Below are 23206 nucleotides of genomic sequence, written 5' to 3'. Positions count from 1 at the left end.
ACCCCCTCAACTCTGGAATCAACCTAGTGAACTTCCTCTGCACCCTGCCAGTGCCAGTCTATCCTTTCTCAAGGAAGGAGACCAAACCTGCACTCAGTACTCCAGGTGTGGCCTCACCAGAACCCTATGCACCTGCAACATAACACCCCTGCTTTTCAACTCAACCCCTTTAGCAATGATGGACAAAATTCCATTTGCCTTCCTAATTACCAGATGTACCTGCAAACCGATCTTCTGTGATTCATACACAAGGACACCCAGGTCCCACTGCATAGCTGTAACTTTTACCATTCAAGTAATAAGCCTTTTTACTGTTACTCCTACCAAAATGGATGACTTCACATTTATTAATATTGTATTCCATTTGCCAGACCTTTGCCAATTCACTTAATGTATGTGTTCCTTTGCAAAGTTTCACAGTCCTCTGCATACTTTGCTCTGCCACTCATCTTAGTGTCACCTGCAAATTTTGACACACTACACGTGATCCCTGACTCCAAATCATCTCTTTAAATTGTGAATAATTGTGGTCCCAACACTGATCCCTGAGGCACACCACTAGTCAGAGTAACACTCATTTATCTCCACTCTTTGCCTTCTGTTAGTCACCCAATCCTCTATCCACGCTAATATTTTAATAAAGCCATGCATCCTTATCTTATGCAGCAGCCTCTTGTGTGGCAGCCTAAATAGTAAAACTATGACATTTCAAAAATATTTTATAACTCTCAGTAAAAATATATTTCATTGAGAAAGAAAGATTATATTAGAAGGATGAAAAACATTCATGGCTAACAAAGGAAGTTAAAGATGGAATAAAATTAAAAGAGATAAAATGATTTGCACAAAGATTAGTGGCCAGAGATTAAGAAAACCTTAGAAATCAGTTAAGAATTTAGAAAAAAAGTGTGAAAATAGAAATGGAAGCAAATAGCATGAAAAATAAAGGCAGAAAGTAAGAGCTTTTCCCAAGACTTAAAAAGAGAGCAGCCATAATAAACAATAGTTCCTTAAAGATTCTGAACAAATATTTGTCTCTATCTTCACAGTACAAAATACCAAAACCACACCAGTCACAATCCCAAGAAATGGCTGCAAAGACAGTGGATACTTTGGTTGCGTCCTTCCAAAATTCCCAAGATTCTGTAAAGCCCCAGTAAGATTTGAAGACTGTAAATTATCTTTTTGAAGAAAAGCAGGAAAGTATAAGCAAGATTTCCTATCATCTGTCTTTGGGAAAATGCCGGAATCCATTTTTAAGGAAGTAACAGCAGGGTATTTAGAAAATATTAATAATATCAGGTACAGTCAAAATGACTGTATGAAAGGCTGAGAGCATTTAACCAATTTATTAGAGTTCTTTGAGGATGTGACAAACAGGTCGATAAAGGGGTAGATATAGTGTATTGGATTTCCAAAAAGCATTCAATAAGGTGCCACATAAAAGGTTAGCAAACAAGACAAGACCTCAAAGTATTGGGGGCAATATCCTTGCATGGATAAAGGATTGACTAATTAATAGGAAGCAGAAAGTCAGGATAAATAGATAATTTTCAGGCTGCCAAATTACAACAAGCAAAGTGCTGCAGGGATCATTGCTGGAGTCTTAACTATTTAAAACCTAATGACTCACATGCTAAGGGTCAAAGTGTACTGTAGTCACATTTTCCAAGGTTACAAAGATAGGTGAAATAGCTGTTGTGAGGAGGAATAGAATGGGGATTTAGATTGGTTAAATGAACGAGCAAAAGTCTGCCTGCTGGATGATAATGCAAGATTATGAACTTTTATAGGAAGAATAGAAAAGCAAAATATTCTATGAACGCAGAGAGTCTAAACAATACTATGATAGAGATTATACATGAAGCACAAAGTTATCACACTGGTATAGCAAGTGAACAGGAAAGCAAATGAAATGTTGGCTTTTTATGTCAGTGGAAGGAGTATAATAGAAGGAAAGTTTTGCTACAACTACAAGAGCTTTGATGAGACCACACCTGGGGTACTGCATCCTACTCTTATTTAAGGAGCAATGACCTTCAATGAATAGCCTCCAATATAAAGGCAACCTGAATCCTAGGATGAAGGGGATGTCTTAACAGGAGAGGTTGAAGAGGTTGAACGTTTACTTTTATGGGTCTAGAAGAATACTGACATGACAGTTCCCCATATGGGTAACCTCGAACAAGGAATCACAGATTCAGGATAAAGGGTTTTCCCTATTTAAGGCTTCTGCTCGGACATTTGTGAACACTTAGTGCCTGCCATTTGAAGTCATTAATGCCCATACAGTAAACAAAATGTTTTAGGCTTGTATATTTGGCTATGTCACTTTGCATAAGAGTTACAAAATCTCACATCTAGACAGGAAACAAGTAGATTTTAAGGTTCATTTTAAAAGGGAGAGCGGTAGTGAGATAATTTCAGAATTGATGGTGGAGGAAGCAGTTTACTCCACAGTTGCCACCTGTGTTATGAAAGCCGAGATTATAAAAAAGATGATAATTTAAGAATTGTCGGTGTCATGACACAAGACATGAGACAATGCAGATCAATGAGCACAGGGACAATGAGTAAAAGGTTGCATTCCCTCTAATTTTCTTGTTGGCTGTGATGCACGCAGAGCCAAAAAGAGAGAATCTTGCTGAAAGGGACATAGTGAGAGTTGGGATATGGAAATGTTTTACGAGTTTAGATTTGTGAAAGAAAAGAGGAAAATACTGGCAGTGTTAACAGAGCTAATACCCAGAGGTAACAAAGGAATGGACATGGGTTTCAGCATTAGATAAGCTGTGGTAGGTTTGAGACCTGGATTGGTACAAGTAGATGGAAGCTCATCACAAACTTGACTTTCCATTTCAGAACAGTCTGATTCAGCCTCAAACAGTGACCAAGAAAAGGGCTTGAAGTCAGTGGCTTGAGAATGAAAGCTACGGCTTTAATCTTCCAAATATTTTGAAGGAGGAAATTTAGATGGAGAAGAAGTGAAGGAAACTGACAAACCACAAGATACCAGGAGCATACAACTGAGGGGGGAAGGGTTGGAGATGCTGAGGAAAGGGAAGTCATGTCTTCTCCCTACAGAATAGCACTACATGCTTATGCTCCAATGTACTCTCACTCTCATATCTTCAAAGTCTAATTTATTATGGACTACACTGAGATTGTGTATAAAATTAAATATCTATCTGAGGTGGCACAAAGAGAACTTCTGTATGTGAGGTCAGTCAGAGGCCACCTTTTACCAGTACGGCAGGCTTCATCTGACTGCACTGGCTTCTTAACATTTAAATGAAGGCCATGGAAACATAAGCTTGCAGCAAATGGTGTTCTGTATTGTCCAAGTTGATGGCGTTTTTTGTACCAGTCTGATGGCTCTATGCCTTACCCCATACACACTTCACAAACATTTGACTATAAAACCTTCTTTATGCTGGAACCTGGGTAAAGTTGTCATAGAAAAATCTGCAGTCACTCCGCAACAGTTAGAAGAGATATTTGTTGAAACAGTGAAGTGAATTCAGTTCCACTCTATGAATCATTTAGACAACAGTGTTTTTTAAAGCCCTCTAGCCTATAATTAGGCAAGGGGAGAATATCAATCTGCTATTCCGTTATCAATTGAAAACCAAGCGTGGACTTTTCTACACCAGTAACTTTTCATACAAGAAAACATAATTATTTGCCCTACTAAGGAAAACTGAATCTACCGTTCACAAACAGTTGTAACAAGTGTTTGCAGAATTCAGAGAAAGCAGCCACAGCTGGGGGAAATTAAGTTGCTTTCAAAAATCACTAACAGCTCATATCCTGAATACTGACAAGAATTCCACTTGGTAGAATTATAGCAAATTATAGATGTTCGAGTTTATCTCTTCAAGTAGCACAATCATATTCCCTTCCTCTGTAAATCCAGAGTAATTAAGCAGTTGAGGCTATCAACTTCCAAATCTGGAAAATCTATTTATATTTAAACTCATATTTAGTAAACTGATGGGATTTTCCAAATTATCACTGACAGGTTAAATGTTAAATATCAAATCTAAATAGGATTTGAAAGAATTTTGATTTATTTTGTCAATCCTCTGGGTCTCAAAATATTACTGATATACTGTACTTTTTATAATTAGCTAATTTAGTGTCATATTACTGGTAAAATGTAAACTGCAGCATATGATAAGTGCCACTTGAAATCAGAAATGATAACATAACTTGCATTTGATTAAAACTGTGTGCTTCAGACAGATAAACAATTGCGTCAAAGCCTTTGAAAATATTTTACAACACTAACCTTCATATCCTCTAGAAGGGCATAAGGATCTTCTATCCCTTCAGGGACGCATTTTTTATTCTCTGGCAAAGATTCCAGTTTTTCCACAAGTGCTTTTAACCCTTTCAACTCAAATTCTGTAAGGTGAATCCATTTATTAGATCCTTCAGATGCTGGCTGAGATGGGTCAGGAGACCCACTTGGTGTTTTTGGACAGTCTGTCAGCATTGGTGACTTAGTGCTGTCATCTGAATCATTGGACAAAGTCCGCTTTAAACGCTTTGTCATTTTCGGTGTCTTTCCAGTGCTTTCATTTCCTTCTGAATGTGCACTGTTAGGAGATGGCGAATCATCACCAAATGCTTTTGTGCTTTGAAGGCTCATTTTGTCTCTCGTCTCATCTTTCTCCTCCTTGATTCGTACATCAGAAGATTCTTCATCCATATCTAGACGGGAATCTGATGAAGGACTCTCTGTATTTGGTTTCTTCTCTGTATCTGAAAATATTTAAACTTAAATGTAATATGTCAAACATTGATCAAGAAAAATGTTTTATTCAATAACGGATCGTGTTAATGGCTGATTGCATAGAAATCAGGAACAAGCCCAATACATTGTTACAATATGTAAAAGGCAACCATCTCAGAACGCATAATTGGAATTCACTGGCAATTGGCCAGCAACAATGATCATCTATTTCTTCTATATGCTAAGGAGGAGCATAGAGGCCCAATCATAGCGCGGCTAGGTTTTGCCCTGTTGAAGTATGCAATGCCATTAGGACAAGCTGTCATGTTCACACTGGAAAAATCCATTGCAATTTAACAGCAAAAAAATCCTGTCACTATTACACACAGTTTAGACACTATATATTAGCAAAACTGTACAGAACAGTTTCAAACCTATAATTCGCAAGATTAAAAGAGCCTCCTTGTAGGAGTGATTTTTTTGATACGTTATTAATAGAATTCCTCACATCAAAACACCCACTTGGCTACAGAGGGAATAATAACATCGGAATGCTTTCAAGGCAGCATTAGCACAAAACTCATCAATAACAAGAACCATCTTCATCTCCAACAATATCTAAATGCTTAATATTTTTTCAGAGCACTTTTACACAAGAATGTCAAATGTTAATTGCACAATTGATTTAGCAAATTACTTATAAAGCACCGAACATAGGATAATTACTGTTTTAGATGGTTTCACACAGAACCCAGTCTTGCATTTCCTAAATTGTGGTCATGAGACAAATCAAAAGCAGGGACCTGAACTGAATTTTGCCTTCCCCATCCAAGGGTTGAGGTCTGCCTGAGCTCATCAGAGATTTAGTATTGGACGGCTAACCTTAACTTGCCTCCCTCAAAAGCCTGTTACAAGCAAGTAAAGAAAACTTCATTCTTTAAAGCACTGCAATACATAGGTTGCTCTGAAAAAGGAGATTGTGCTGCTAAAGAAGATGAACTAATTTACTCTATCGTCCAAACATTGAGGTCCTCCTTCCAGGAGTCAACTCAGCCAATCAAAATTTGGGGTGCAAACCTGTCACTCTGGATCTCTGCCTGTATTGTACCATTGTTGGTATAAAGAGGTAGCACTTCAGCTGCTTGCAAACTCAGTCTAGGAAAGAGGTTTACAAAGATGGTCTTAGAAGGCCATCAGAGACATCCAGGAGATCCCAAAGAGAAGGAAAACACCATAATATAGAGTGTGGTGCACTGTCACTGAAATTTGTAATGAAGGCACAGGGAATTGTTTTATGCTGTTTTTGAAAGTGAGAAAGAGAACTAGAAAGAATACAATAAGGAATAAAATGTAATATAACCTGCTCAGTCACCCAAGTATAAACACATAATTGCAAATACATTGCAAACTATTTTTGACCATGATCAACAGGGGAGATTCACTTAGCCCACTCCTGCACACCCACGGCAGCCAGGCAAAATGTCCAACAATTGGGAAAACTTTGTTCTTGCCCAACCCTCTTTAAAAACTGGGCAGTTTTAATAGCTGTGCAGGAAGAGGAAACAGCATTGAAAAATAAACCATCTTATCCTCAATGAGCCATCATAAAATGGCAAGTGGTCTGATTAGTAATTGGAATAATGCTGCCCAAGTTCAGGTCGTGAGATAAAGAATTATTTTCTGCAAATTACTTTAATTCTAGTTCCTCTATTAATTTTAACTTCTTTCATCTAAAGCCGAACTCCATACTGAGATGTAATTCAGTGGTAACAGTCATGCTTATCCAGCTCACCATGTTTAATGTGTGAGACTTAACAGTATATCAGGGAGGTTATTCAACTCCAAAGGAATCGCTGTCTCATCCAATTCTATCCACACTCACTTCAAAGAAACAAATTACCAGTTGGAGTTACTGATGGTCAAATGTGAGCATGAATCCTGGCTTGTATCTTTATTCATTTGTTACAGTGTCTCCACTGCTACCACAGTTGAAAGCACTTAACTTGGTACATACAACGGATCTTGCCAGTTTAAGTGATCCAACTACTACATGATAAGGTAGTTGGGTCATTAGGGAGCCAGTTAATTACTTCCACACAATCAAGCTATTTTTAGTCTGCTGAAAGTGCATATTTTATGGAATTTGCTAATGGCCTTTTATTGCAAATACTTACAGAACAAATACCCTGAAACGCTTCATGTGAACAGATGTACTACTGCTGGTAACTTACCAATTAACATTGATTCCCTCTGGTATTGTTTGGTGAGATAAGACCTTTTCGTCAAACAGAACACATATCTTTCCAGGACATACCAGCACATTTCATAGTAGAAAGGATAGCGGAACTTGGCATTAACCTGAAAAACAAGGATTATTTATATACAGAATATAGCTGAGGAAATGGAGAATTGTCAAATAAATGTGTGGGCACAGCAGAAAGCCACACCAATGGCCATTGTGTAGGTTGGTCATATACAAATGATAAAAGCAAACAAACAATCTAGAATCATTGTCGAAAAGTGTGGCGTTGGAAAAGCACAGCAGGTCAGGCAGCATCCTAGGGACAGGAGAATTGACATTTCGCACATTAGCCCTTCATCAGAAATCTAGAGTAATTGCTTGAGTGCACGTTTATTTCAGAAAGTATTTACAGAAATCTTGCATAAAGTTCATTTTGCTTAACAAGGATTTCATATCCATGATTTTCGTTAGGGTCAGGGAATCAATTCTGTGAAATACACTACTTTACATCAGTCTACACTTCATATGAGGCAGTGTACATACTTTAGCATTTCATTTTGTACCTCTGTCTGCTTGAATTGCCTTAACAACACAAACATCAGTTTATAAAGATTGCAATCATTAGGTTTTTACTAAGTTTGTCATGAGGATTAATGGATAATAAATTCACAAAAATTCAAGAGACTATTAAGTCACATTGGGCTGCTAGTTAGCAGGGACATGCGTCACTGACTGTAAACAGTCACATTTTTAAATGCAATTTCTTTAGCAGTGAACCCTAGCTCACCCTTTCTATACCAAAATGACATTGTTTCAGGTCAAGTGACATTAAAGCCAGCAGCACCTATTAGTACCTGCATGAGCCTGGACCAGTTTAAGTTCTTAAAATGCAATAACCAAAATACAAAGATTCTAAGTTTTATGAAGAAAATAGGTTTGATGATGTTTGTCCACTTATGCAAATTCCTTTAAAAAGATTTTCCCTTTGCTGAATACATTTCAGTGTGCATCTTGGATCCTAAAGCCCGTAAGATTGCACCTTCTTTAACTCTGATAAGTGAGGGTGAAAAGGCAATTTTAGGAAATTTAAAATGAAAAATAACAGTACAAAATTTATGAATGAATAATGATCTATGACCAAAGTGTCACATTCTGGTCCACTTGAATGCTATTTTGATCCCACTGATGATAACACGAGACAAGGCAGATCACAGAGTGAAAAGTGGTTTGAAAAGAACATTAGCCTAATTTTTTTCACCACAAGTCTGTTGAACAAAACAAAACAAAGCTCTAAAATGTTGTTTAGGGCATGCTCAATTGATAAAATCATGCATAGCTCCAAACTAAGTTTTGAAAATAACAAAATATAATATTATAATAAACAAAATTTTTCTTTTTATCCCAGCAAAAACCTTTACAGATACTCAGTCCTACTGCAGTGACCTTCTGATCTTAACTTTTTAATTTCTGACTAAACTGATTGTTTTCAGTTTTAGTAACCAAGAAACTGCTTTCCAGTTCTGATGACCTGGATTCCTATCCCAATCTGTCGGCATAGAAGCTTCCTTTCTGCATGGAAATCTTTACACAACCTATCTTCACTTCTGATAGGAATTCTTCTGCACTAAAAACCTGAATGGAAACCTGAGTCTTCTGAACTAAAAACCAGTAATAGCCGCTGGCCCACTTTCTCTGTCATAAAAGTTCATCTTTGTAAATATTTCATCAATTAACTTCATAGACATCTTACTAGGTACTTCACTTGCTTCCATGGAAATGATGTCTTTAGTTAATTGTTCCAAGAGATTTTGACCTCATAATAAAAATTACCCTCATTGAACTGGAACCACATATCTACTTTGACTATATTTCAAAATGAAAACTGCCAAATAATAACTATATATACTTTATCAAAACATCCACTGAAATGGTCTAATTGGCTGAAAGTAAATGTTTACAGTTCCTCTGAAGATATTTACCAAAATTAACGGGAGAGATTGAGGGAACGTAATGTAAATTCTTCCCAACATACTTTTGAACAAAATGTTGTTTCGTAGATGCCTAATTTATAAAGTCTTGTACATTTCTGACATTGTATCTTGTGCATAAGGCAGGGCAAGTTTTAAAATCTGATTGATGTCATAACCTGAAATCAAAAGAAGCCCATTGCCATTGGTAGCGTTTGCAAAGACCTCCATTATGAATACTTAATTGATTGTAGCAGCCAGAACAAGTCTTTCATTGCCCCAAGCTAGTAAGAAAATCAACTTTTTTTGAACTACAAATAAGTAGCATCTCAAAAGAAAAGGCAAATTAAAAGATCCATTATAAATGGGACTATGACTCAAACTGAAGAATTTTCAAAACATTACAAAACATAATAGTGCAGTTTAGCTGTTCAAGCTCCAGTTTGATCCAGTCATAAATGGTGGTGGACAAATAAACAACTCATTGGAGGAGGCAGCTCCCACAAATATCTCCATCCTCAATAATGGGGAAGCACATCACATCAGTACCAAAGGTAAGGGTAAAGCATTTGCAACAATCTTTAGTCAGTAGTTCTTTGTGGAAGACTCAGTGTACTCCAAAAGGTCATAAGCATTGCAGATCCCAATCTTCAGCTAACTCAACGCATTCCATGTGAGAACTAGAAATGGTTGATGGCATTGAATGCTAAAAAGGATATGGACCCTGACAACATTTTGACTCTATACTGAGAATCTGTCTTCCAGAAGTTGCCCACCCTTGGCGACAAGAGTTCCACTACTGACTCTGGTATCTACCCACCAATGTGGAAAACTACCAGATATGCCCCATACACAAAAAGCTGGGAAATCTAAACTGGTGAATTACTGCCTCATCTGCTTATTCAAAATCATAAATAAAATTGGGAAAAGGGTGATCAATAGTGCTAATAAGCAGCACTTGCTCAGTTGGCCTAGTTGTATTATCAACTAGGAAAAAGTGAGGACAGCAGACGCTGGAGATCAGAGTCAAAAAGCCTGGCACTGGAAAAACACAGTTGATCAGACAGCTTCTGAAGAGTGAAAGAGTTGACATTTAGGAAACATTCCTTATGCCTGAAACATCAACTCTCCTGCTCCGCAGATGCTGCCTGACCTGCTATGCTTTTCTAGCACCACACTTTTTGACTGATTGTATTATTGCTAGACTATTACTTCCAAGCCCTCAGTAATGTTCTGGGGACCCGGATTCAAATCCCACCATGGCAGATGGTGAATTTGAAATCAAAATAAAAAAAACCTGGATTAAAGAGTCTAATGATGACTATGAAACTATTGTCCATAGTCAAGAAAAAAAAATCATCTGGTTCACTAATGCCCTTTAAGGAAAGAAACTGCCATGTGGTTGACTCTTAAGTGCTCTCTGGGCGATTAGGATGGGCAATGAATGCTGTCTTAGCCAATGATGCCCACATCCCATGAATTTTAAAAAAAACCTGTTGTTCATTGCTGTTCAATTTGGATTCTGCCAATTTGGATTCACTTGGCTTCTGACATCATTACAGCCTTGATTCAAACGTAGACCAAAAAGCTGAACTCCAGACGGAGAGTGACTGCGCATTTGACCAAGTGTGGCATCACTGAGCCCTAGTACATATCGAATCAATGGAAATCAGGAGAAAATTCTCAGCTGGTTGGAGTCACACCTAACAAAAACAAAGATGATTGTGGTTGCTGTACAACAGTCACCTCGTTTTTTGGACAGCTCTGCAGGACGATCTCCAAGTAGTCTCCTTTGCCAAAAACATCTTCATCTGCTCCATCGTTAGTGGGAATATTCACTGATAGTCATGCATTGTTCAGCACTGTTCACAACTCCTCAGATACCAAAGCTGTCAATGTCTAAATGGAGCAAGACCTGATCAATATCCATGCTTCAGGTGACAAATGAAAAGCGACATTTGCATTTCACGTACCAGGGAATGACCATGTTGAAGGAAGGGGAAACTAACTATCATCCCTTGACATTCAATGGCATTACCAGCACTGAATTCTCCTACTTTCAAAATCCTGAGGGTTACCATTGACCACAAACTGAACTGGACTAGCTGTATGAATACTGTGACAACAAAAGCAGGGTTATAGGCCCGACATCCTGTGATGAGTAGTTCACCACTTGACTGCCTAAAGCTTGTCCACCAACTACAAGATATGTGGGTGATGGAATTCTCCCCCAGTCGTCTTGGCTGGTGTACTTTCAAGAACACTTGATATCATCGAAGAAGAGGCACTCTGCTCGATTGTCAACACTTCTCCAAACATTCAGTCCCTCCACCACAGGTGTTCATAATAGTAGTGTGTACCATTGACAAGATGTACACCAGAAAAGCTACTAAGTCAGACCTTCTAAACCCATGATCATTATCATCTAGAAGGACAATAGCAAGTATCGACACCTGCATACTTCTCTTCAATCGACTCACCATCCTGACTTGGAAATACATCGCAGTTCGATCATCGTCACTGGGTCAAAATCCCGGAATGGTTCCCTAAAAAGATCGTAGAAGTTCAAGAAGGCAACTAACTACCAACTTTTCCATGACAACCAGGGATGGGAAATGATTGCTGGCCCAAGCAGTGAAACCCACAGATTCTGAAAGAAATTTTGATAAAATAATTTTTTTTTTAAAAAAGGGGTTTATCATCTCACCAATTTTTGCAACCTCTCTCCCCTTCGGATATTGACTTCACAATAGAATATGGGTCCTCAAGACAACATGATTGAAGTCAGCAGCCTACTACCTTGTGGTAAACTTTGAACACAATCTTGCCAGCACCTTAATACAATTCATCAAACCAAGACAATAAAAATATCGATTTAATGATCATATTCTGCAGTCAAAGGTGAAGGTTAAGCAGTTATTTAAGAACATAGTTTTATTAAACAAAACAAAAATACAAATATACTAAGCTGTAAAATATAGAGAGAGAAAGATTTCAACATAAACATTAAAACAAAGTTTCAACTTGTTTCCCTACCCTATCTATTTGAAGTCCAGAAAAATTATACTCCCACTTCAACACTAATTAACACCCTTGAGGTTATGTCTCCCAAATTGTACAGCGAGTTTTACAATATTCCTCGGAGTCTGATGGTATGAACCTTTCATAAGCGTGATGGTCTAAATTTTGTACAATCATAACAACTTTAAGATTTCTGTACCAAACTCTGTTAGCTTGGAAACATCACAAACTTTAAACAAAAATCACAGCTTCTACAATGGCTGGTTTTCTCTAAACTGAACTAAAATCTGAGAACAGAATTTAAAAACTTGATTTTGAACTAAATTTTTGATTCTTCTCAACTAAACTTCTAGTCTTTTTTGAACTGAACGGAAATAAAAAAATAACGATTTAATGTGTTTATACTGCCTGTCATCTTTTCCACCAACATACCAAGTTTTCTTGAATCTTTGATTACAGTCACATATCTTCTTGAAACTGAAGCATTTAGGTCACTGTTCCAGAATGACCTTCTGACCTTTTTATGAAACCCCTCCAAAAACTAATCCACATTCACTTGCCTTTTTTAAAACAATATAAATTCAAAAAAGCAGCAATAATATGTTTTATACATCTTTCAACAAACTAGCATAATAATGGTGATGAAATAGAGTTTAAGATTTTGTTTTTGTCAATTCATTCTTTAGTAAGAGATATGATGGTAACACAACTTATTATGTGATGAGCTCTCATGTCCAAGATTTTCTTCCTTTGGTTTTAATGTTGAGCAAGAATTCTGGATTAGTCAAGCAGACTATAACTATGAATTCTGAGCTAGACCAATCAAAGTTAAGAATTTGAGATTTTTGACAGGCACAAGGAATGGAAATACAAATTGTACTGTTTTATGGTACCTCCAACAAGCTTTGAAATGCTGTTATTTTATTACAGTAATTACTACTATTTCTAGAGCCATAACTCAGTTTTCTGAAGTGCTGCAGCATGCAACAATTTCAGCACATCAATTCTCACAAACAAAAAATGACTAGTTTTTATAAATTATGATTGTTATGATCTGCTTCTAACCAGAATGGACTCAATTATAAGGGAAGGCATTATATGCACATATTCAAAGCAAAATTTATTATGGAATTATCTACCTGAATTTGACGAAAGGGAAAAACGGTAAAATTTTTCTTTCATTTACATTTCTTGATGTACTATGTGAAACTTACAAGAATGGGAGTCTTAAAAAAACTTTGCATTTTTCCAAGCATTTGCAAGATCATTTACAAGTACTGTCAACCTTTGAAAAAAAATGCAATTTTGAGGATGCACAACATAATCAAATTTACAAAGAAATGTTTAATTCATGTATAAAAGATGAAGATTGTAACTTGTGCTTTTAATGGCTTTATGCTAGGAATGAAAATTTACATAGGTTCAGACCTCAAATTTGATTTCAAAATGTCGGAATGATCCAGCCTTTTTAACTTTGAGTATGAAAACCCTTATGAATAAACTAAAAGCAAGTTCTGAGATCCTTAGCTACTGTACATTAGTTTCATAGATTCCAGAGCTCATAGATAATAAGTACCATTATTTAGACTTTTAAATAATGACGCCTCGCTATCTTGAGACCACTTTATCCATCAAGAGGAATAGAATCAAACAAACATAGTCACCTATCTCACAAGCATATATAAAAACGGAAAGGTGGTTTCACCCTGAGGAAATGCCTAGCAATCCTTTATGCAAAGATGTACGCAGAGACCTATAGCCAGACAGGCAGATGAATAACACATGAATGGTGGATTTCCCACAGTGGTTCATGTTTTTCTCTTAAAAGTGTCATTTGGACATACTGTTTTCTACGCATCTCAGTCTCCTCTATCCTTTCTCCCTATTTCTGTCCTTTTCTGTTTCACACTCCTGTTGAGTGGCGGGTGGCATAGAAGAAAATCAACAAGGTCGAAAGGCTGAGAATCAGTCAAGTTTTTTTTGAACTGCAAAGCAGACAGGGTGTATGTGTGTTTATTTATGTGAACATGAGACAGACACGGAGCTAATGTCATTAGAAAATAAAGGAAGAAACATGTGAAAAAATCCACAATTGCTTTGTAATTAACAAATAAATATACCATCCTTAATTTCTTACACCAATTAATCAATCTGCAATCACAAGAGTAGAGCCTTCTGCAAAATGGAACAAGCACAGTACTCTTAAAAGTAAAAGTAAAAAGTCTACTTAAATTATGAAAAGATGATCACTTCAGGTCTGTATTTCAGTTTAACTCCTACCGTGACTAAATGGCCATCATTTAACAGTCACTCTACATGCAGTTTGAAATATTCATTATTCTTTTGTTTGATATTGTACCATCTTCCCCTCAACAAAATAATTTCCCAGCTAAAGGGTCAACCTAGACTGCTCCCAGGCAGCAAGAAACACATCCAGTAATAACCAGATTAAAATTAAGAATGATTCAGATATGCTTTTCAATTCATTTTTTCTGCTTCACTTTATGAATGTACTCTGTATCACTTCTCCCAACAAACTGAAGACGACCATCTGGAAAGATTATGGTCCTAAGACATCTTTTTTAAAAAATTCAATGGCACATCACATCCACGTGGCAAGTACAGCTCAGAATTCAAGATCAACATACATTGAGAAAAAGTCAAACACGTGATTAAAAACTGCATGATTTTGTCCTGTCAAATGAAAAAATTCCTAATTTTGCTAATGAACTTGTTAGATACATTATCTTCCATACATTGCGCATTTATAGAAACATCAAATTTCAAAACAACTAAGAAGCTTTTAGAAAATAATTCAATTAACATTTTAAAAAAAGGGTAGAAGAGTACTTGATTTGCTACTATTCAAGTAAACATTTGGATGGGAAGATCTGCCTTACACAGATAACTTTGATTTTTGTTCTTGGATTACCAAATAGACAATTACTTTTTTGCTTTTTAAAGAAATTCTAACTTTTCAGCACAAGAAAGAATATGATAGTACACCAATGCTCATCAACTACTGACAGTCAAAATGCTGAGTTGCTTTTATTTTCATTGCATTAAGAGGGATTGCAGCTAGTTTTATTTTAGAAAGCGTTCAGTATGGTTAGTTCTTCTAAAACACGATGGTTGCGTTCTTGTGCAACCCCATGTTATAGAAACATCGCACTTTAGAAACAGCACATGAAATGTTGGTACCATAATCGCTTTATATCCAACACACATTTTAAAAGCTTGCACTGTAAAAACTAGCGTACCTAATTTGTCATGTTACAGTGAATTTGCATTGATGAAACACACATTATAACAGAACAACCTGTAAGAGGTAAAGCAGTATCCACCATAAAACCCAGTGTCAAATAATGAGAATACCATAAATAACAACAAAGTGCTGGAAATACTCAGTAGATGATCATCTGTGAAGACAAAGACAGAGATAACATTTCACGACAAACAAGAATTCATCGAACTGCAGGCAGCCTATTTGACAGTGGAGCAGCCTGATCTCAGCTTATGTCCCAGACATAATGTTACTATGCATGATGATGTGCATTTACTCTTCTTCCCTAGTTGCCCTCAACTAGTTATCATCAATTAGGGGTGAAAAACCTTCCAAATTTGAAATTATGGAAAATTTTAGAATGCTTATCAATGGCCTGTCTGAGATAAACAAACAAGCCACATAGAGCACCAGGGACCCGGATTCAATTCCAGCCTCGGTGTGGAGTTTGCACGATCTCCCTGTGTCTGCTTGGATTTCCTCTGGGTGTTCAGGTTTCTTTTCACTATCCAAAGATGTGCAGTTTAGGTAAATTGGCCATGCTAAATTGCCCATAGTGTTCAGGGATGTGTAGGTTAGGTGCATTAGTCGGGGTAAATGTAGGTTAATATGGTGGGGGAATGGGTCTGGGTGAGCTACCCTTCGCAGTGTCGGTGTGAACTTGGGACGAAGGGCCTGTTTCCACATTATAGGAACTTTATGATTCTATGCTTCTATGATTCTAGACCCACAATGCTGCTACAGAGGAAGTCCCAGCAGTTTCATCCAATTACACTGCAGTAACAGTGATATGTTTCAAAGTCAGGATGTAAACACCTTGGAGGGGAATTTGTAGGTGGTGCTGTTCCTATGTAACTGCTGCTGTATCCTTCCAGATAGAAATGACCTTGAGTTTGGAAGTTGCTGTCCTTCTAAAGAACCTTTGGTGAATTTCTGCAGTATATTGAACTTCTTGTAGATGGCACTGCTGCTACTAAACATCAGTGGTGGAAGGAATGAATGTTTGTGGGCGTGATGCCAGTCAAGCTTTGTCCCGCATGGTATCAAGCTTCTGAAATATTATTGGAGCTTCTCTCATCCAAGCAATTAGAAAGTATCTCACCACACTCTTAACTTCCACCTTGGTGATGGTGGATAGGCTTTGGGGGAGCTATCAGGTAAATTATATACTGGACGATTCTTAGACTCTGATCTGTCTTTCTTGCCACAATATTGCACGCTCGTCCAGTTCAATTTAAGGTGAATAGTAACTGCAGGATGTTAGTACTGGTGGAGTCAATGATGAAAATGCCATTGTTAAGGGGCAGTGGTTAGATTCTCTCTCACTAAAAATGGTCATGGCCTGAAACTTGAGTAGCATGAATGTTACTTGTCACTTGTCAGCCCAAGCTATGCTGCATTTGGACTTGGACTGCTTTAGTATTTGAGGTTTTGTGAATGGTGCTCAACATTGCACATTCATCAGTGAGTGTTCCCACTTCTGACCTTAAGATCGATGGAAGGTCAATGACCAATGCCTGACCCAGTCTAGCACTATGACACACACACCAGACTAATTACTGGCTAAAACCTTTGGCAGATGCTGCTAGATGATCTTTTTTCAGTTTTCAGTTGGGGTATTAGAATTATCACATCATTGGATAAAGAAAAAGCGAGCTGAAATTCCCATTCTTTTTTGATATCCAATGACCTGTAATGGAAAGTGCAGGGTCAAAGTGAGCTGAAAAAGATACATTTCTATCTCTACTTCATCACCCAAAATTCACAAAATGTACATGTGAAGGTGAATGCTTTAAACAATGTACCCAAATGCTGTTGTTATCATTAAACTGCATTTCAGGCAAGGTAACATCTTCAGATAAGCAGAGGACATAATTAGATGGAAAAAATTGCTTGAAATCTGCAGTGATTAAAGGTGAACTAATATGTAGGTGACTTACCCGAGTTCGATCCTCAATTCCATAGATATGAAGTTGCATAGGAATATTAAAGCTGTGCAGAAAATTTCCACCAAAAACCAACGTATCTACTGGAGTGTATACGGCATGGATCCATCCTAAATGCAGAGTGATATCACTTGTGAGTTTGTTGTAGCTTTAAGATTTTCTGATAGATAATTTATAAAAGTTTTACTGAAACTCTTAAGCAAGTACTCTAACTAACACTCACCATTTAAAAGGATCTGGTGAAGAATAAAGACTTGGAAACGTATTAAAAGGGCCATTAGTAACTGTACCCAAAAGGAGATGGGCTAAGGTACAGTGGGAAAGAGTCACTAAAATTGTATTTGTAGCTAGATCATTGTATCTGAGAATTCCATAAATTTAAATACATAAGAAGACTCCATGTTGACAGGACAAATTATTACAATCAGACACAGCCTACAGGCCAATTCCATAGTGATCTCTTCTGATCTAGTCCATACGGCGCACTGGTTCAGTGCGCAACATTAATTTGTACAGCTCTTTAACCAATCGTGGTGCAGTTTCTTTCAACAAGTTCAGAATTTCCATTTTTTTAAAAAATGTTTATAGGCTTCTGGAGAGGAAAGAAAAGGAGAGGAATGGAAGGCAAGGTAGTGCAGGATTTGGGATGGAGAGTTTTTTTGGATAAATTATAGAAGTCTTACTTTTCTGTATACAGGGTCTCTTTATTTTGGATAGGAATTTTGCTGTTCTTTTGAGGATTTCCACTTTTTGTTTTGAGAATCTCACATTTGGAGGTCTTGCTTATACGTGTGAAAATCTTACAATTTTGTACAATAAGTCTCAAAGATAAATGAAGCTTCCTGATAGTGCTTGTTATGTACATCTCATTTTGCTGCTAAATGAGCACACACCTTTATTCGAATTCACTGTGTAACCAAGGTCCCAAAGCATTATAGATTATCTACATTGATTACAGACAATTATAAATTTCACTTTGTACCTGAAGTTACATTTTTCAGCAAAAAACAATTATCTATCAGATACAGTCTGCACCATAAAATAGTCAATGGCCATACAGATGCACGATGGGAAGCTGAAGGGCATTTATTTTGTTATCATACAACATTGGTGAATATGAGGTAAGCAATGAAGACAACCCATAGCCATAGGTGGCCACCTCCACACTTCAGTATTGCACAATGGGAGTTCAATGGCATGTACTGCACAGTAACAGGCAGGTTGTGAGGGCTTTGAGTACATAGAAGCTACATCTGAATCGGAGCAGTACATATTTGTATAAAGACATGACATATTGCCTCGGTCTTTACAGCAATGCCTCAATAAAGACATTTCAATAAGGAAAAGAAAAATTGAAGTAAAGAGCAAAGTATATTCTCAGCAAAATGCTTAATAGATATCAGTAGTTAATATCTCTTCTCAGTAATATACAAATGTTTTTAGAATCTGTTGTGGCTCATTAATCAACAAGGTAACACAATGTTCTAACGGCAGTATCCAAATCATGCAGGACACTTACAAATTATTACTGCACATGCACATTAACATAAGACGGGAGATTAGAGGAGTAATTTTTTTTTGCAAAAGTTTTCAACCACTTTACTAAATATGACAGGAAGTGCTCCTGTCTTAAACTGTGAACCAGGATGAATTGTGAAGACACACTGCAATCAAGTTATTTTTATATAGAAAAGAGGTGGTGTGGAGGGGAAGAGGGGATGAGAAGGAAACAGCTTGCAGTCATGTCACATGAAATGCATATACCATTTGGAATTGCTCATTTCAAGTCATTGACAGAGAAAATCGCTATTGCGTGGATGTTAAAGCAAGTAGCTTTCCACAGATTCACAAATGGAATAGGACAGATGAGATTTCATCTCAAAACTAAATTTTCAAACATTAAACTACAGGAAAATAAGTAGCTGACCTTCTTCCTAAAAGAATTCAAGTCAAACTGAACGATAAATGCACTTTATTTTCTCTTACACTTGATATTTAGCATGCTGTCCTAAGACATTGAATAGGAACATCAAGAATATCTAGAAATACAACAAAGATAATGCTGAGTAATACTAATGTACCAATATTTTTGGAATCTATCATTGCTCATTAATCAACAAGGTACCTCAACGCACTAATGGCAGTATCCAAATCAAGCAGGACACTACTTTAGATAATGCTGCCAGCTATTCAGATACAAATGACTGACAGTAAAGAATGATTCAGTGAAAGTAATGTATTTACAGCACTTCCTCCACCACATAACTGTAGCACGAGTTAAAAGGGCAGCACACAAAGGAATGTCTCCTCTTTTTCAATTCACTAAAGTTGCATCCACCTACACAATCCCATCCTCCTCCAATCCAATAATGCAAAATAACAAATAACAATCGCTGTCTTCTGTTACCTGAAGGAATCAAAAATGTATATCCTTGTTTTAACTCAATCCGTTGGCATCCGTCCACTCTGTCCCCAAGGAAAATATCACCTTGTTTTCCCGACAGAACCCACTCTTCATAAATCTCCAGATTGTGCGAAGTCGGGGGAACTAACCAGAATACCTGAATGAGACAGACCGCTTATAAGACTGAAACACTTACGAACAGCCAAATTTTACATCATTATAGATCGGAAATATATCACTGCATTTTTAAGCTAATTAGTCCATCGGCTGTTTTAAACATAGGCAAAATAAGATTCCACTTTAAGTTGTCTGTATTTTTTCTAATGCTGTTACATGCAGCAATAATCCACATAATTCCATTTGAAAAAAAAGTTTATGAATTAGTACAAACCTTCAAACTTCTAAATAAATGATAAAATACTGATGAAGGTTTGAAAATGCTAAATACAAGTTTTGAAATGTTTAAATGTGTCAAAACTGCAACATGAGAACAGAATCTACATTGAGAAAATTCAAGGTTGAGATAGAAAGTTTTTTTTATATCAGAAAGGGAAGCAAGGGTTATGGAGAAGAGACAAGAAAGTGGAGTTGAGGATTATCAAATTAACCATGATGCCATTGAATGGCGGAGCAGACTCGATGGCTGAATTCCCTAATTCTTCTCCTACATCTTATGAACTTAAGTATACTATAAATATATTAAATACAGACTTTAAAAAGAAACAAAGAGATATACAGATATTACATAATTTTAAAAAGTTATATACAGCATTAGTGATAGCCATTTATGTCATGGCCCCACTATACAATGGCTTAAGCAAATCAGGTTATGACTTTTTTCTAAGATCACGCAGGGACATCAGTATGATTGACCGCTATATGACATTTTCTGGTTGTGGATTAACTGAGTACTCCATAATAACAAGTGATTATTTGATGCAAAGGATTCTGGAGACAGATCAGACCACTGCACAGTTCACCACTATAACTTCATATTGAGATACTACCCTATCAGAAAGTTAGATGCAAATTTCCTATTACTATTGCCCACAGTGAGGGACACTCCGTTAATTCAGCACAGGTGGTACCAAACCTTACAGGTAAAATGAGGAATGGGGTGGGAACACTGGTGCAGTGGGAGAGAGAAGGAGGAGCGAGTCAGAGAAACAAAAAAAAACCTGAAAGTTTGATGGATTTACTCTCATCAGATCAGTAATAAATTTGAATGTTAATTCAGGGACCAGGCCGACTGGGATTCCAAAAAAGGGAGAATGACAAAATAGATCAAAAACCTTTTGAAAAATGTGATTTCATTTCAAAGAACCCATCAAAAATGACTGCTCAAAGATCCTCTGAACATATGTAAGAAAAATATGGCAGCAACTATGATATCACTTTGCACCATCAAATCATTTGCAGGTGGCATTAATTTTCATGCCATCACAGTAACAAAAACGTGAATTTATATAGTGCCTTTAATATTCAAAACACATTTGTAAAATATAGGGCAGAGGATTTCCAATTTCATTGATGATAGTGAAATCAAAAAATTATTGGAATGTATGTTATTTCAGGATAAATAGTGAACAGTAATAATCTTATTCCATAGTATTTTGCACTAACTTGTAACACTGTATACATAACTTGACTTGTTGGATATCTTAAGGCAACCAGATTACAAAGCTCACCCACTCAGAAACTGAACAGGTTATCGATTTCTGGGTCCTGAACATCTGTAGCTTTCTTTAAATAGAGTTGGTCATGGTTGGCTTGTGCACTTACATCACACACTCAGAAAGGACATCTTACTTCCATCCATCAGAATTATGATTTGTGGACAGTTATGATGTTCTTATGTGTAGAAGTACACAATTCTCCATTTCATATTAGCTAGCTTACTCAAACATCAAAACAATTAAACAGCCATATCCAAAGGACCAGAATGAAAACTCAGTTCATACAGCTACATTAATAAACTCTGCAATTCAGGTTCCAGTATCTAAATAAGGATAAAAATGGTACTCTCAATTGTTTACCAAATTGATGTCTTACAACAGCAAACATGCATGATTACCATAGGAAATCAAAAATATATAAAGATTTGGTTCATTGCATATTTTTTGGGAAAGAAAAATCGCTACATTTCTCCACTTCATTTCTGGAGCCAGTAGCTTTTGCTGTGGGCACACTTTCACAAGTGTTTCCAAAACACATTTAACTAACTATTCTTCATACAAAAACAAAAGCACCAAAACACCGCATAGCACTCCGAGAAGCAACAAATACCAGAGTCAAGCATATCCTATCCTAATATCCAAACATTTTGCCTTCTAGGGGTCACTGGAGAAGCGGTCCAATTACTGTTCCAGATCAATGAATTCAATACCGTCTGTGAATCAAATCTTGGATCTTCCTAGCCATAATTCTACAAGGCAAAGCCTTTACCCAGAAAGGAAACTTCAGTTTTGATTTGTTATACATTTAAAATCAAAGAAGTCAATCTTTTCTATTTCCAAAATGCTCTCATTTGTTTATCCATGTTTAATATAATCCTTGACTTAAAATAATCACCAAATGAGCAGCTGTATACACAAACTACTCAATTTTAAAGCTCATTAAATTTAAGAATAAATAATAGTTCAAATACCACAAATAAGTGAGTGCTTCACTGCTCACCTTCCCTCCTCGAAGAATATGATACCAGACAGAAGTGCCACCAAAATCAATATGAAAATCTGTGTAGCACCCTTTGACGCTCATTAAGCAGTACCTGCAGAGAAAACATTTAACAATTAATCACTTCATACTTTAGCAATCAGCAAGTTGTTGACCTACATGAGGATTCAATCATAACCAAGAACAGCAGCAAGTAATGTCCTCTAATGACATGATGGAGGTCAACAAGGACAGACATTTAATACAAGGTGTTTAATTCAAACATAACGACACTGCATAATAATTCTAACAAACTTAAAGATTTTTTTTCCATTTTTGGGTTTCAGTATTTTTGCCCTCTATGACAATTAGCAAATAATATATAATCCTCACTGCATCAATGAGAACCATACTGCAGGTGTGTGTCAAAGCCTGGAGTGAGATTGATATGCTGGATATTGTGAGAAAGAGGCATCAACTTACAAATGGATATTAATTAGACTGTAATAATATGTTCTAAGTTCACTGAATCAGAGGGGGAAAGAAAAAAATAGTTTCATGTTTAAGAAACTTTGGTTGATCTTTTATTTTTCACAAAGGGAAGATTATTCTGTAATCCATCTCACAAATGCAGCATTCAAATTGAAGAAACAAATCCTCAAGTTTAAGATGTAAATATGTTAATGGAAAATGCTCTCCTAATGCGTACTCAATTTGAAGGAGTAAATTTATAATTAAATTACTTCTATTTAGAAACATATAGCTTCCACTTGCACACACCTAAAGTAGTTGTAGAATTCAGCTAGCAAATGTATGGCCCACAAGCAAGTGTGAACTTTACCAATCTTGGTGTGTGTAAAATAATTTTCTACAATTCAATTCTATTGCACATCTGAACAGCAGCTGCACCCAGCTTTACAAGTGAACAGAAAAAAACAATTTGTCCTATT

At 36.6% G+C, this 23206-nt stretch overlaps 1 protein-coding gene across 11 annotated transcripts in view; it reads right to left on the bottom strand.

Moving 5' to 3' along the window:
• Window positions 1-23206, bottom strand: part of LOC140487978 (lysine-specific demethylase 2B-like) — a 223067-nt gene that overhangs the window by 84629 nt on the left and 115232 nt on the right. For all 11 annotated transcript variants that reach the window (XM_072587462.1, XM_072587464.1, XM_072587460.1 and 8 more), the window contains 5 exons: window positions 22278-22371; window positions 19605-19758; window positions 17192-17307; window positions 6970-7096; window positions 4292-4767 (listed from right to left, as the gene is read on the bottom strand). In XM_072587462.1, coding sequence (XP_072443563.1) covers window positions 4292-4767; window positions 6970-7096; window positions 17192-17307; window positions 19605-19758; window positions 22278-22371 — 967 coding nt within the window. The remainder of the gene's footprint in view (window positions 1-4291; window positions 4768-6969; window positions 7097-17191; window positions 17308-19604; window positions 19759-22277; window positions 22372-23206) is intronic.

Source organism: Chiloscyllium punctatum, chromosome 17, assembly GCF_047496795.1.
Source record: "Chiloscyllium punctatum isolate Juve2018m chromosome 17, sChiPun1.3, whole genome shotgun sequence".
Classification (NCBI taxonomy): Eukaryota; Metazoa; Chordata; class Chondrichthyes; order Orectolobiformes; family Hemiscylliidae; genus Chiloscyllium; species Chiloscyllium punctatum.
Note: the sequence above shows the minus strand (reverse complement) of the source record. Positions and strands in the feature narration are given on the sequence as shown.